Consider the following 15,499-nt stretch of genomic DNA (forward strand, 5'->3'; position numbering starts at 1 on the left):
ACTCTCAGAAAATCTTATTTCAGTGGTCTGAAACCTTGTCGATTGCATTCAGTTTCTTAGAATATATCTATAAGGTATATTTCATCTCCATCTCTTATCTTTGGGTGAAATACACTTTCAGAAGCAAATTCATTTATCCTTTTTTTGCATTGGCTACTTTGCAGTGTTTTATTTTAAATACATACAGTGGTGCCAGTAGGCAAGCGTTTGTGTTGTGCTCATATTGTCACTCTTAACTCTGTCTTATATTTTAGATCTAGGATTAAAGCACAGAGCTGAGCTCCCGACTTATGAAGTAATTGTGCAGAATAGACTCTTCAGGCTTTAGCACCATGGACTATAAGAACAGGGCCAAGGATTCTGTCCTTTCAAGTTGCCCATAACTTGCAATGCATCTGGATGGTTTGTTTCCTGATAGGGAGTTTGCTTCCAGTTAGAAAATGAATGTGTCCAACCAAGACTCTTCCCTAGAGAATTTGCACTCTTTCTTCCTGTTTACAGAATTAGATTGTTGAACTTTTGGTTTTTTATTAATGGAAGATGGTGAGTCATCTGTGCTTACTGATCCACTTACTGAGTGTGTGCGTAGCTACACAGCTTAATTTAAAGTGGTGCTTACACAGGGAAAATGCAGGTCGTAGTCAAATCAGGCTGCAGCATTTAAAGCACTCTGGGAGAGCTGATCTTAGCCCAACCTTAATGTTATATGCCTATGGAATATTACCACACCTTGTTTTATTGTAAATATGTTGCATGTCTATAGCATTAGTAATTTAGAGGTATTAATTGCTATATTGTTAAAACGCTCAGGAACATATTTGCTGGGGGCGGGACTTGCCATTCTGTTGTTGAAAGCTTTTAGTTTTAATACAGGTTGGGAGTCATAATTTAAACTGCCAAGAGGAACACAGCTGGCACAACAAGTCGAATGATAACGAAATGGAAACATTTTCTACAGCTTGCTTCCTTTTTCTCTTGGGGCAAGTTTAGAGTCTTGCGAAGCTAGCAGGGAACACTTCTTGCTCTGGTTCTAAATAGTACAGCTGTGCAATCTCAGGTTTTCAATCTTGCTGCCGCACACTAAGCCAGCAGTGCCAAGAACACAGCACATGAATTATTTGTCTAGAACTGGTGAGCAACTGGTTGCCAAATGATCAAATCTGGCCCCCTACAGTGGTGCCATAGGCATTTCCCATGCCCATGTCTCTGCAAGTGACAATGTGGCTGCAAAAGAGAAGAACTGTGGTGAGGGGGAAGATACTGCATACCAAAATCACTTTGCACTGTCACAAATGACTCCGGTGTCTATTCTCACTTGGTGTGAAACACATGGCTGATCACCTGTGCTTGCTTTCTCTTTTCTTCATTTCATTTTCAACTGATCCAATCAAGAAAGGAAAAAAATAGTCTGATTACTTCTCCACAAGCATTTACAGCCATTTAAGGTTGGGTTTACTTAACTTAAGAGCCCCGTGGCCAGAGTGATAAGCTGCAGTACTGCAGTCAAAAGCTCTGCTCAAGACCTGAGTTCGATCCCAACGGAAGTTGATTTCAGGTAGCCGGCTCAAGGTTGACTCAGCCTTCCATCCTTCCGAGGTCGGTAAAATGAGTACCCAGCTTGCTGGGGGTAAAGGGAAGATGACTGGGGAAGGCACTGGCAAACCACCCCGTAAACAAAGTCTGCCTAGAAAACGTCGGGATGTGACGTCACCCCATGGGTCAGGAATGACCCGGTGCTTGCACAGGGGACCTTTACCTTTTACTTAACTTTTATTTTGGTTTATATTTTGTCTTTCCTTAATATAACAACCTATGGTGGCTTGTATCTCAGCAGTATAGGATTATCATATAATTCAACATTAAAAAAAAACCAAATTCCACAAATGACTCAGTCTCAATAAAAGACATATACAACAGGTTTCCCAAATTGGTGTACACGTGTCAAGGCAGTAATATGCAGAGGCATCCCCCACTCCCTGCACAGACCAAACACATGTGCTTTTGGATGCTTAAGCACTTGGGACCGTGTTGCCTATGTATATTGATTGAGGTGGGGATTCATATCAACACTCAGGAGAAATAAGGGGTGAGAGAATCTTCAACAAAAGGGTTTTTTGTTTACTTACAGAAAAATCGAAGCAATATAGTAAGTAAATCGAAAATACCAAAGAAATGCAGTATGGTAAAATCAAAACAACACAAAACCTTTAACTGGAATGGCTGCCTACCTACAGACAATAAACCTTTAAGGGAAAACTAGACACGCAAGCCCGACCAAGGGGAAGGGTGGGGGGGTGTCTGCAGCAGTGAAGAAGCAGTGGTGGGAGTTGAAATTGACTGGGGAAGGCAGAAGGATTGGTGTCAGGCTAGCGGAGCAGAGGTTTGGGATCCAGACAACGGACTAACCATGAGGCTTGGATAACAGGTTGTTTCCAAAGCAGCTACAAAAATTGGGGCTGAGAGGTGACTTATATCCTTTTATATGGGATTTGGAGGGGAAAGGGTGTCTTTGCATTGAAATGTAAGAATAATAAAAATGTAATCTTTCTTTTGGGGGGGGTGCAAGCATGTAAAACCTTTGTCTCTATCGTGGAGAGGAAAGTTTTCTCTTGTATTTGGAGTGTCAAAAATGTTCCTGTGGGGAGATTTGGAAGTCAGATATATTTACATCTGTGGGCTGGGCATTTGTCATGCTTGGGGTAGAGCTGGAATCTTCCTGTCTGGGTATTTAGATAGGAAAGAGATTGCTGGGGTCAGCCTGTTGCTTATTATTTTAGAAATCTAAAACAGTAGAAATTATGATCAGGATAGCTGAGAGGTAGCTCGGGTCCTTGGGAGGAAGTGGACCTTGATTGAATCCCTGTTAGGGCGGACTTACACATATGACTACAGAGGAGTGGCCCTGCATTTCTTTCCTTTTTGGCATGAATCACTACTTCTTGATATGACCTTAATTTTTTCTTGCCTTCCTACAAATCCACCACATGCGATAGAATGTTGCATCTGAATTATGACATTTCCAGCATTTCCCATTAAAGTCTTTATTAGCCTTTGCTATGTCTTTAGGCGTTACCGTATATACTCGAGTATAAGCCGAGTTTTTCAGCCCAAAAAAAGGGCTGAAAAAAGCCAACTCGGCTTATACTCGGGTCAATACGGTAGGGTAGGGGAGGGGGGAGGAGGGAGGAGGGAGGAGGAAAACCTACCATTGCCGCCATCCTTCGCTGCCGGCCCACTCGCGTTCCCGCGGCCTGGGAGCGGCCAGCGGGGCCTGCCTGCTCCCAGGCAGGCCTCGCCGCCGCCCCCGCCGCCTCCCCGCTCGCCTTCCCGCGGCCAGCGGGGCCTGCCTGGAAGCAGGCAGGCCTCGCCGCCGCCCCCGCCCCCCCCGCCCCCCCCCCCGCCCGCCCGCTCTCCTGGGAGCGGCCAGCGGGGCCTGCCTGCTCCCAGGCAGGCCTCGCCGCCGCCCCCGCCGCCGCCTCCCCGCTCGCCTTCCTGCGGCCTCGCCCCCGCCCCCCCGCCCCCCGCCCCCCCCGCCGCCGGCCCGCTCTCCTGGGAGCGGCCAGCGGGGCCTGCCTGCTCCCAGGCAGGCCTCGCCGCCGCCCCCGCCCCCCCCCGCCGCCCCCCCCCCACCGCCGGCCCGCTCTCCTGGGAGCGGCCAGCGGGGCCTGCCTGCTCCCAGGCAGGCCTCGCCGCCGCCCCCGCCCCCCCCCCCCCCGCCGCCGGCCCGCTCTCCTGGGAGCGGCCAGCGGGGCCTGCCTGCCGCCCCCGCCCCCCCCGCCGCCCCCCCCCGCCGCCGGCCCGCTCTCCTGGGAGCGGCCAGCGGGGCCTGCCTGCTCCCAGGCAGGCCTCACCGCCGCCCCCCGCCGCCTCCCCGCTCGCCTTCCCGCGGCCTGGGAGCGGCCAGCGGGGCCTGCCTGGGAGCAGGCAGGCCTCGCCCCCCCCGCCCCCCCCCGCCCCCCCTTGCCGCCGGCCCGCTCGCCTGGGAGCGGCCTGCGGGGCCTGCCTGCTCCCAGGCAGGCCTCGCCGCCTCCCCCGCCGCCTCCCCGCTCACCTTCCTGCGGCCTGGGAGCGGCCAGCGGGGCCTGCCTGGGAGCAGGCAGGCCTCGTCGCCGCCCCCCGCCGCCGCCGGGCCCGCGAGGGTTCCTCCGGCCAGCAGGGGCCTCCTGCAGGTCCAGCAAGGCCGCGCCGCCATCCCCGCCGGGCCCGCGAGGGTTCTTCGGGCCGGCAGCGGCCTCCTGCAGGGCCGGGAAGGCTGCGCCGCTGCTTCCTGCCGCCGCTTCTCATGGTGAGTAGGGGGTTCAGGGGCTCTTCCCCCTCCCCCCCTTGAATGGCACTGGGGTCGGGGTGGGTTGGGGTGGGTTGGGAGGTCCCGGGAGGCCGGTGGGAGGGCGACCTGGGGCAGGGGCAAGATCTTCCCTGCGCTCTAAAATGGCGGCCGCCATTTTAGAGCGCAGCTTTACCAGAAAAGGGAATTTCTTATTGACCCTCGGCTTATATGCGGGTCAATAAGAAATTCCCTTTTCTGGCCTCAAGTTTGGGGGGGTCGGCTTATACTCGGGTCGGCTTATACCCGAGTATATACGGTATGTACCATCTAAAAAACATTTTGTATCAATTCTCTCAACATTTGGCACTCCCGTGAACCTAATTTCTTTAATCTATAATTTCTCCCACTGACTCATATTTATACTTCCTCCAAAGTTTAGCATCCATTTTTTCACATAGTATTTTACTTGCTCGGTTTCAGTTTCATATTGTAATAACAGTCTGTAAATTTTCCCTAAATATCTTGTCTCCAGTAATTAACCATCCATAAGTCGTCTTCTCTTTTAAACATCCCCCTTCTTTTGTTATCTGTTGAAATAACAGATTATTGAAGCCATTTGATGAAATAATAGCCACTGAATATCCTTCATCTTCGATTGTTTGCCAAGTTTTATTGGGTAGCCAGTAGAGTGGCTGCAGAATGGAAGCGCTGTGCATGCTCTTCCTAGCTCCTGACAGTAACCAAGCTGTAGCGTTCTGTCCCGACTGGAGTCTCTGAGCTGACTTCAAGAGCAAGCCCACATGGAATGCACTACAATTGTCTAGTCTCTATGTTACTGTGGCATGGATCCAGGTGGCTATGGACTTCCATTTCTCTCCCTCTTACCTCCCCCTGGAACATCCCTTACCCTTCCTCCATGGCAATTTCTACTCTCTTTTTTTCTCCTGCCTTTTTATCTTTCCACTGCTCTTTGCCATTACAGGGAGCATGGTGCTGTATGGTGTGAAAGGAAGAGGGGCATGAATCGGTTCTCATGGTGTCCTCCAGCATCAGGCTGTTCTTGTCCCTACCATTGTTTGTATTCTTTTTTTTTTCCTTTTAGCTGGTGGGTTACAATCATCACTGGTGTGTTGATGAGTAGTTTTATGAACACAGTAAGCACATCATTAAATTTTGTAGATCTGTAGCATTTTGAATGCTGGAAACTCACCGACATGGCCCTGTGGTCTTTCCTATAAAGCAATTATAGAATGAAGTATTTTAGTCTATTAGGAAGCTGTAGGAGTTTTAATTCCACGTGACCCAGTCATGGTCTCATTTATTTAAATAATTTTGATACTCACTTCCAGGTCTACCTTAACATGTTATGTGCTTTCAAGTACAATGGCTAAATTTAATGTGACCATGTCTGAGACCTTACAGCTGTTAATGTTACAGCTTGAATGTAATTTTTAAACCCATAATTAAGAAAAAAACTGTTCTATAATTTCTTGGTATTAAGGATTGTCAAACACTACAGTGACCTGAAAGCCCTGAGCTAGGTTTAATTCATAACTGTTCTTTCCTGTGTAAGAGATTTTTGTCAAGCGGGTTAAGGTTTTTACCCAACTTATTTTATTGACTGTGTTTGTGGTATTATATGTTCATTTGTAGTTATGCATAATACGGTGGGAGTTTGCATAATTTTTATATCAACATGTCTAGTTCTCAACATGTCCCCATCTGTGGTTACATGAATTCATGGATCAGAGAGGAGGGAAACTGAGAGAAGGAAGACTTTTCTCCAAACTTGAGGGACCCTCGAAGATTGCAGAAAAATAGGAAGTTTTTTAAAGGGAGGGGGTTAAATTATCCCCAGTGTGTGTGTGTGGGAGAAGGAGGGGAGGCACTGCCACCTGAGCCAGGGAGCAAGAGGTGGTGGTGATGCTGCAGGTGGGTGGAGGAGGGGGAGAGCAAGAGCAGCTGTCCCCTCCCACTGCCTGCAGAGTTTGGGGGCACACAGGTGGGCAGAACAGCAGTGTGGGCAATGGGGCGGGTGAGCAGAATGTGGAGAGGATCAGGTGAGTGAGATTCTCCTTTTCCCATAGCTTTGTCTCACCCCTTCCTGCTGCTGGTAAAGAGGAACAAGAGCCTGAGGTGGTGCTGTGACCAAGCAGACAGCCAAGTGAGTGAAGGGGGAGGAGGATAGGATCCCCCATGAGTCTTGCAAGTCCCCACTTGTAGGCAACTATAATGTGGCAGATTTGGTTACAAAATGTCCGTGTTTGGGATGAAAGCCCAGTGAATGAATAGTGAACTGAGGTTTGTAGAAACCTTTCTGATAAAGCCATTTATCCCTCGAAGGTTCAACATGTTTATCTTAGGGATTGACATAAACTGGAGTGGGGGTCTGCAGTAATGGAGGGAAAATCGGTAGTAGTGATAGTCGGTTGGATCCTGCCAGCATTTCTTCTGGAACAAAAGTGGGGGAGGGCCTGCTTTTGATGCTCAAAAGGCTGTGCTGGTGATCATGGGACCCATTTGATCAACCTTCCTGCTTGTGCCAGCAGAAAAGTTAATAGAATCCTACCCAATACCTTTTTTGAGAGGCTTAGCACAACCCCATAATGTAGAACATAATTCTAAATGGGTGGCTACAATGGAGAACTAATTTAGAAATGCAGAACTGATAAATGGCTTTCATAAGGGCCAGAAACTGAAATATGGCCGAAATGCAGCAGTCGCTGTAAGAGAGTAGAGTCAATGGGGAGACAGCAGTGGGGTGAAAAGCAGTGATAGGGTTATAAATATTACCTTCCTTTTCCCAATAGAATACAGTGTTAACAGCACCACTAGCTTGATTGTCCAGTTCATTTAGCAGGGTTTTAAAGAGAACATTTGTGCCTTTGGGCATTTAACTGATGCTCTCCAGCTAGCTAGTTTGGGAGGTTAATGGATACCTCGTGAATGGTTTCCTGTGTTTCTCTATAAATCAGCCAGCAGGTGGGGTTCACACTGCAGAAGCCCTCAATTGCACATGCAGTCTACTTTTGCATTATGTGAAGCAACAGAACGGATGATGCTGTCAAACATCAGTGAGATAAAAATATACTACATTAACACTGGGGTGGAACTTCTTCAAGATTTGGGCTAGAGGTCCAGTAACCCCCTTGCCTGTGGGGAGAATGGAGATTTATAGTGGAAGTGCTTCGATACAGTACAAGGTGTTTAAATCCATGGATTTTTCTACCACAAATATGTGTACATAATGTAATTAAACAGAATGTGCTGGTGTTTTGCTTTTCATCAGTTCCTGTTTATTTTCATATCTAGTATTTTCTGCAAAATAACTACAAAATAGAAGTGGGAGGGAATTAAGTATCCGTGAAATATGCATGCATTTAAGGTATGTGATCTTTTCTTTTTGATTGCAATGCCTGTGGCTTAAATGTACAGCTCATTTAGCAGGATTTTAAATGGGATACTAACCCCTTCAGGACTTTGTACCTGGTGAACTGTTGACAACTAGTTTGGAAGAAAGTATCTTCTTTGATTTCAGCCTGCCTGAGAAGCATTAAGCTTTTCAGTTCGTTTTTGTATTTTGCTCGCTTGTGAGATTCCCAACTAGTAGTGAAATATTAACTTGTAAATTAAAAAGGAGGCCTTGATGAGCATTGAGCATGCTCTTTGTCTTCTAGGTCCTGCAGAATGTTGAGAGGCAGTTGAATGTTAGTTGTGTGTGTGAGAGAGAGAAAAAGAGAACAATGACTCCTAACCACTTTCTGAGGAGACAGATTTTGGAATTGTTGAAGCTCTTTTTCCAGAAAAATCGGTGCTCAGAAGAAATTACTCCCCTCATTCTTGGTTTTCCTTCTTTTTGCTGCAGACGTACTGTTCTGGAAGTTCCCTGAATTTACGGGGTCTCAGGAGACTGCAGTAGGAGATGGAAGGTGGCAAGTTCTCTTTTGCAAAACTGCTCAGTTTGAAAAAGGGTTGAATCCAACCCATTGAGGTAGTTGGAACTTGATGCTTTCTGTGCAGTCATGTGTTCGGCACAGTGTGGACTAGCAGTTGCTGTGATCCCGTAGCGTGCTTCAACTTTTGCAAAATCTGTGACATGTGATAAACTATGGCCTGAGAAAGGAGGCTCCTGTTCCCAAAATAAAATTGCTGTATGAGAGAGTGCTTGCTTGACGTTCATTCACAACCACGTCTGCTACCTCATTAGAACAGACTTACCCTCTTAATGTTCTTACATTTGTGAGGCATTGCTTAAGGGATAAAAGATTTCCCATCCTACTTTGCTCTCTGTATGAGCTGTTATTAGTGACAAATGATTCTGGGGCAGTGAATCGAGAAGGACACAGATGACAAACCCATGAATTTGTAAAGCGGGCTGCTGCGAGATGTGTCTGATCAGCATTTAGTATCACCTATGATGAGGAATAATTTAATCAGATAAAAGCTGAATGACAGGATATGAGAAATGAAAATTAAAAGATTCTCACATAAACTGTCCAATCACCAAAGTATATGTCCAAACCCTTTCCCATGAACTGTGGTCATCACAAAAGTAAAGAAAGTAGTTTCAGTACTTGTTGAGTTGGGTCTGTTCCAACAGAGAGAAAAAAGATTGCACAATGTAATACTTCAACAAGCATACAAACGGCAACCCTATTCAGAAAACCACAAGTTCAGCAGAGAGTTGTATATGCACTGCTGAGGTTGCGTTAGCTATCAAGTGCAAGATAAGGTGGGGAAAGGGGACAACTGTGGTGGTAGAGAATTCATTCTGAAGGCTGTGGTAGAGCCTGTTTGCGATGCTGTGAAAGTTATACTGAATGCTGAGAACAGAGTCTGTTACCTCCTTGTAGCTGACTTCTGGGGATTTGATAAACTTTTTCTGCATACAGAAACCTAAATGCAGGATCAAAGATTGGGTGAGTAGTTCTAAAATTAGCACAGCTGAGTGGAATGTATCATGCTACTACAGGAGCCCCGTGGCGCAGAGTGTTAAGCTGCAGTACTGCAGTCAAAAGCTCTGCTCAAGACCTGAGTTCGATCCCAACGGAAGTTGGTTTCAGTTAGCCGGCTCAAGGTTGACTCAGCCTTCCATCCTTCCGAGGTCGGTGAAATGAGTACCCAGCTTGCTGGGGGTAAAGGGAAGATGACTGGGGAAGGCACTGGCAAACCACCCCACAAACAAAGTCTGCCTAGAAAACGTCGGGATGTGACGTCACCCCATGGGTCAGGAATGACCCGGTGCTTGCACAGGGGACCTTTACCTTTACCTTTTACTTACTACAGCATTTTAAGACTGGTTATTTCCCACAATTTCAATTCTTAATATAAAGTTTAATACACTGCAGTTGGAAATAAGAAAGAAACCCATTCTGCTTGGTAGCTGACTTTAAAAGTAAAGTGTCTATATCACTTATATAAAATAAGGCTAACTACTATCCTGTTCAGCTGAGAGTAAGATGCCATTGAAAGTATGGGAATTTTTGAATAATTGTATAGCAAGTACTTTGAATTTACAGAGGAAGAATTGGAAACAGTATATCAGAAATTGGGAACCCACAAAGAGTTGTGGGAACTACTTCACTTTCACCTGTATCCCTTCCCTACACTGTAGCCTCTTTCTATCCTCCTGGCAGTCTCCATATTCTCTTCCTTATGCTTAAACCTATGCTGTGTAGAATCCCATGGTCAGAAATACTTAAGAAGGGAGTTCAAGAAGGGTGGGAGTTTCCTAAAAATGAAATATTGGAGGAGCAGTTACAAACCATTCCTATGAGAAGGAAAAATGGGAGGAGCCTAAAGAGGCCAGGGTGGCTCCATAAACAGCTTTTTAAAGATTTGAGAAATAAAAAAGGCTTATTAGGGAGTGGAAGGAGGGCCTTATAACCAAAGATGAATATAAACAAAAAACTAGTGCTTGTACGGGGAGTGTTGGGAAATCCAAAGCTCAGTATGAGCACCCTTAAAGGTACAGGCATATTGGCATGTTCTATGAATGAAAAGAGCCTTTTTGCTTCACTTCCCAAAGCAAAGTTGCAAGAAGCAGGTCTGAAATGTGGGTTGGTTTCTGTCTCAAGCATGGGCACCCCATCTCCAGGGCTGCCTTGTTACCGCTAATGTAGAAGGCTGGCTTTCACACTTAGTGGTAGAGCGGGTCTGGGAGGTGTACCCATCCCCTCCCGCACCTGCATCAGCCCTTCCCAGGTAGACTTCAAGGTGCTCCATCTGCAGAAGACCCCAGCCGCAGGGTGGCCGGCATCAGAGGAGGGCGCTTGAAGTGGTGAAACGCCTTCCGTTTCCGTACCTGCCACTTGTGCCAGGGCTTGGAGTGGCATGTGCACGGGGTTTGAAAGGGTACCTCTCTTCCCCATCACCTGTGCCACCGCCAGCCAGGCCTGGGAAGCACCTTGCTTCTCAGACCTGTCTTGCCGCTGTCAGAGTGCAGGGCAGGTGCCAACAGCACCCGTGTGCTTGCTTCCTGCTGCCCATGAAGCATATTGCTTTCCATATTGCTGCTGAGGTGGAAGGCCAGCTCCAGCACGGAATGTGGAATAAGATTGCCAAGAGTGGGATAAAACTTGGGGAGGTGGGGGGAAGGGGTGTTCCGTGGAACCACTGGAAGTTGGGCCTGTTCGTGTTTATGGTTCAGTTTAATTGGCAGCCAATAGAAAATAAGCTGCCATCTCAAGCTTTCCCTCAATGGGGAGCAGCAGCGTTGCCTGGGATAGCAACTGGGAGAGTGAGAAACTTGTGAAACCAACATTCCTTCAGGGCAAGCTAGCACTAAATGTCATTTGTGAATTAAATTCTGGATTCACAATCCACCGTTGTTAAAATAAACTATGGTTTTGTAATATGTCTGTGCCAATGAAATATTGGGGCAGGTGCACACAGAATCGTAGAGTTGGAAGGGGCCATACAGGCCATCTTGTCCAACCCCCTGCTCAATGCAGGATCAGCCTAGAGCATCATCCAGCCACTGCTTAAAGACTGCCAGTGAGGGAGAGCTCATCACCTCCCTAGGCAGCCAATTCCATTGCTGAACAGCTCTTACTGTTAAAATAAAATCCTAATATCCAGCTGGTACTTTTGCGCCTGTAACTTAAACCTATTAGTGTGAGCCCTATCCTCTGCTGCCAACAGAAACAGCTCCCTTACCCACCTCTATGTGGCAGCCCTTCAAGTACTTAAAGAGGGCAATCATGCCCCCCCTCAACCTCTTCTTCTCCAGACTGAACATTCCCAAGTCCCTCAGCCTTTTCTCATAGGGATTGGTCTCCAGGCCCCTGATCATACTTGCTACTCTCCTCTGCACCTGGTCCATTCTGTCCACATCCTTTTTAAAGTGAGGCCTCTAGAACTGCACACAGAACTCCAGGTGTGGCCTGACCAATGCGATGGACAGTGGAACACACACACTGCTACCCAGAAGTGTATCATCCATCCAGTATGCATGTTTCTCATTTTTGTTACCCAGATGTAGAACTCTGCATTTATCCTTGTTGAATTGCATCTTGTTCACATCCACCCTCTTTTCCAGTGTGTTCAGATCTCGTTGAATTCTATCTTTTGGTGTGTTCACTGCTCTTCCTAATCTGGTGTCATCTGCAAATTTAATGAGTAGTCCCTCCATATCCTCATCCAGATAATTTATAAAAATATTGAAAAGTACTGGGCCCAGAACCAAGCCCTGTGGCACCCCACTGGACACCTCGCTCCAATCAGATGAAATGCCATTGACAACCGCTCTTTGGGTGTGGTTCTCCAGCCAGTTCCCTATACACCAACTGTCCTAGAGTCTGCTCTGCAGTCCTCCAGTTTACCCATCAGAACATCATGGGGAACCCTGTCAAAAGCTTTACTGAAATCCAGGTAAACAACATTGACGCCACTCCCTCGATCCAGTAAGCTCATCACATCCAGTTGCTTGTCTTTGGAAACTAACTTTCAGTTTCCTATCTGGTTTTAAAGGCTGACTATCCAGAGAACAATGGAATGGAAGATTAATGAAACCTGTTCTAATTCAGGCTTTCATGCACAAAACAGCACCTCTTCTGTTAACATGATGGCTAAATAAATGAGGCCTATCAAAAATATGGATATGGTAAACAGGTGGTGTGCATCTGTTAGTGTCGGTATCCCCCTGCGTTTGGCATGGTTTAAGCATTTTTCATTATTAGGAGGCTTATAATCTGAGTCAGTCATCACACAATTATTCTCCTCGGCTAACCCTCAGCAGCAGTTTGTTGCTGCTTCACAGATTTTTATCTGAAGTGCTGGTTACTTCATAGCACACTGCTTCTAGAAAGACATGCATGATTTGGAAAGTTTATCTTCCCTCACTCAGGAGCATTGCTGGTGATCCAGGAGCAAGTCTAGAATGGCAGGAAATAAGAGCTCTTCATAATTCAGTCTTGTTTGCCCTCACAAGAATTGGCAAAGATAAAGTTCTCTTATATGTTTTGGAGTAGTTACAAATTACCATAACACCACATGCTAGTATGTGACAACTGACATGTCTGTAGAAGTCAGCTAACTGGCCTCAGCGTCTGTTGGGGATCATCACTTTTCCGATGTGTTATCCTGCTTGTAGTTTTCTTTGTAGAACCAGTTATTGACTCATGAGTTACCTGCGTCAGCATTTGGCTTCTCTTCAACGGTATGTTCCGTCCTACAGACATCATTGTTCTTCTGTTTTTGCAGTATATCCTGACATCTGTTCCATAAGCCTGGTGGCTATAGGTGACCTCAATAAACATGCAGACAGGCTAGCTTTCTGGGATGATGTGTATGGCTTCAACATGTCCTGTATGAAGAAGGCGGTAGTTCCTGAAGCTGTTGTGGATGTGTTGGATTCAAGTACCCTTCTGTCTGAAGGTTGTGTCATCAAGGTAATGTTTTGAAAGAAATTCATCATTGGTTGTTCCATTTACAAGCCTGTGAAAACTTAACTGTTGAAAGGTTAAATACTAAGCACCCTGTGTTTGAATCTATAATGACATTGCTGGGTCTTTAATGTTTTTGAACTTGGACCTATCAACTGTCTGCATGTTACAGCATTTCCATAAATGTTTTTCTCTCCCTCTTCTTCCCCCAACAACAACAACAAAATCACAGAAGCAGCAGAAGAATAGGGAGTCATAATGGCTGCCTTTCCACGCCTGCTCCATATCTGTTGTGTCAATCTAGGGCACATTTCATAACCCAGGAATCTATGGATCTTTCAGTGTCAGTTTGTTTTTCAGTTTCTTACTCTCATCTCTGCCCCAAGTAGAAGGATTTCTACAAACAGAAGGGGAGTGATGATTTTTGCCTGTGCGCCCCCTCCTGCCGCAGACCACTTTGACTTCCTAGCTGTCCCAAGGGTCCCCTTTCCTCCAGGAGGAGCATTTTGGAGGGCATTTTGGACCTCAGTGTAGAGGGGAAGTCCCATTCCACAGATAGAAATCCCTTCCATCCTTGGAAATCTCTGGTGGATCCAAGCCTGTGTGTGCATCTCAGGAAGGCTTATATTAATTTTTTTCTCTTTGTTTTGTCTCTTTTTTTTCCCTTTCTTGGGGGGGGGGGTAGGTCAGGGTGGAAGTAGAGTCAGGACACCTATTTATATAGTAATTTGCAGTGTGAAGATATATGCATTCAGTGAGAGAGGTTATCATTCCATTTCTGAGGTGAAGCTTGAATCCATGTAGTACTCTTTTATGTGGATAAAGATAGGCTGCGTTTCAGTCTTGTAAGAGAAGAGTACTTTTTAACAAATTAAAATGGTAGTTGCAGTATTTTGTTCAACAATTCCTCCAAGTATTGTAAAGCCCAAACCTTGTATCTCTGGAAACATAAAAAGCCAACATCACCCATGGCTTTGAAACAAATGAGAAGCATGTCTGTTAGGGTTATAGCTATTGTGATATACTGTAGTTGCTTTGTAACCCACTGGCACACAGCAATCTTTGAGAGAAGATGCTTGTGTGGTATTGGTAGATAAAGCTTCTGACGAATGTTTAAATATTGAACATATTTCTTTTTCCTATGCATCTTGCGGTAAAATTAATGAGTTGACCAAGAACGTCATTATAAGTAAACATCCAAAATCAATAACTGCTATGTAAAATGGATCATTTTAAAATATCTAGGAAATTCTAAAAATGTACCTAGTTAATCATATTGTGACTTAAGAGTATATGTTTACTTCTGAATCTGATGTTCATTAATGTGAGTAATGTCTGTGTCATGCTGCATGCAACTTTAAGAAAATCTGACAGTTTGTAAATGAGATTGAGCTGTGTATTTTCAAAGAAGTTTCATATCCACAGTTGGAGCGGTTTCTGATAGATAGTAGCAAAGTTATTGGCTGATACTGATCCAACTGTAACCCTCACCAAGGCAAAAATTTTATCTATGGCTTTTAATGATACTTCCTTCTAACTGTATATTCTGGATTTTGTATTTCTGTATGTTTGGTTATCTCTGTATTACCGAGCTTATTGAATTTGTTTTGCTCATTACCTGTGGTCCGTGAGCATAAAGGAGGAAATAAAGGAAATTAGCGGTTTCTGATCATTGGTATACATTCAGTTTACAGTCGCATCGTTGTTTTATTGGCGATAGCAAAGTGGATAATCTAGTCTTTTAGGTAGGGTACTGAAATACCTAAAATATGCCCAACAGATGTCTGTACAACCTTTTCTTGGGAATGTTCCAGGAAGATTCCCAAATGGGCAGCTTTCTCAGGTCTTAAGCTATTCTTACACTTCCAGTCTTTAATGGAGTTCTGCTTTCCTGTATCAGTGAAATAATTGTTTCATATCCTGTTAGGTGGGGTATTCCTTATCATTATAAACTCTCTTATTATAAACTCAACACATTTTGCTTTCCCACCCACCTTTCTTTTGCCTAAGCTAACAAACCTAGTCACCTCATTGTGTGCGTTTGTGTTCTAGACACATCATAGCTCCCTTCCTTCGAACTTATTAACATTTAACAAATGAGTTGCTCTAAACCAGACAGATCCAGAGGACAGCTTGCCCGTGCTGAGCCTGGTGGTGCCATATCCTTGGGCACTGGTAAATACAGCTTTAATTGTTGGGCCTGTATGTCACAGCATCACATTAACTCATGTTCAGTTTATCACTATAATTACTGTGTATGTTGCCAGTGGCTTTTATGTAAATAAAAAATGGGGTTACAGTAGAAACATGCATAGATATGTTGCATACTTTCTAAAGTTAATAGTAT

The 15,499-nt window shown here is 45.5% G+C and overlaps 1 protein-coding gene across 1 annotated transcript in view; it reads left to right on the forward strand.

The window, feature by feature from the left end:
• The window catches only part of PRMT3 (protein arginine methyltransferase 3), a 91,058-nt gene that overhangs the window by 43,435 nt on the left and 32,124 nt on the right, over positions 1–15,499 (forward strand). The window contains exon 12 of the mRNA XM_056851925.1: positions 12,971–13,158. Within this exon, the coding sequence (XP_056707903.1) occupies positions 12,971–13,158 (188 nt within the window). The remainder of the gene's footprint in view (positions 1–12,970; positions 13,159–15,499) is intronic.

The sequence above is a fragment of the Euleptes europaea genome, chromosome 6 (genome assembly GCF_029931775.1).
Source record: "Euleptes europaea isolate rEulEur1 chromosome 6, rEulEur1.hap1, whole genome shotgun sequence".
Lineage (NCBI taxonomy): Eukaryota > Metazoa > Chordata > Lepidosauria > Squamata > Sphaerodactylidae > Euleptes > Euleptes europaea.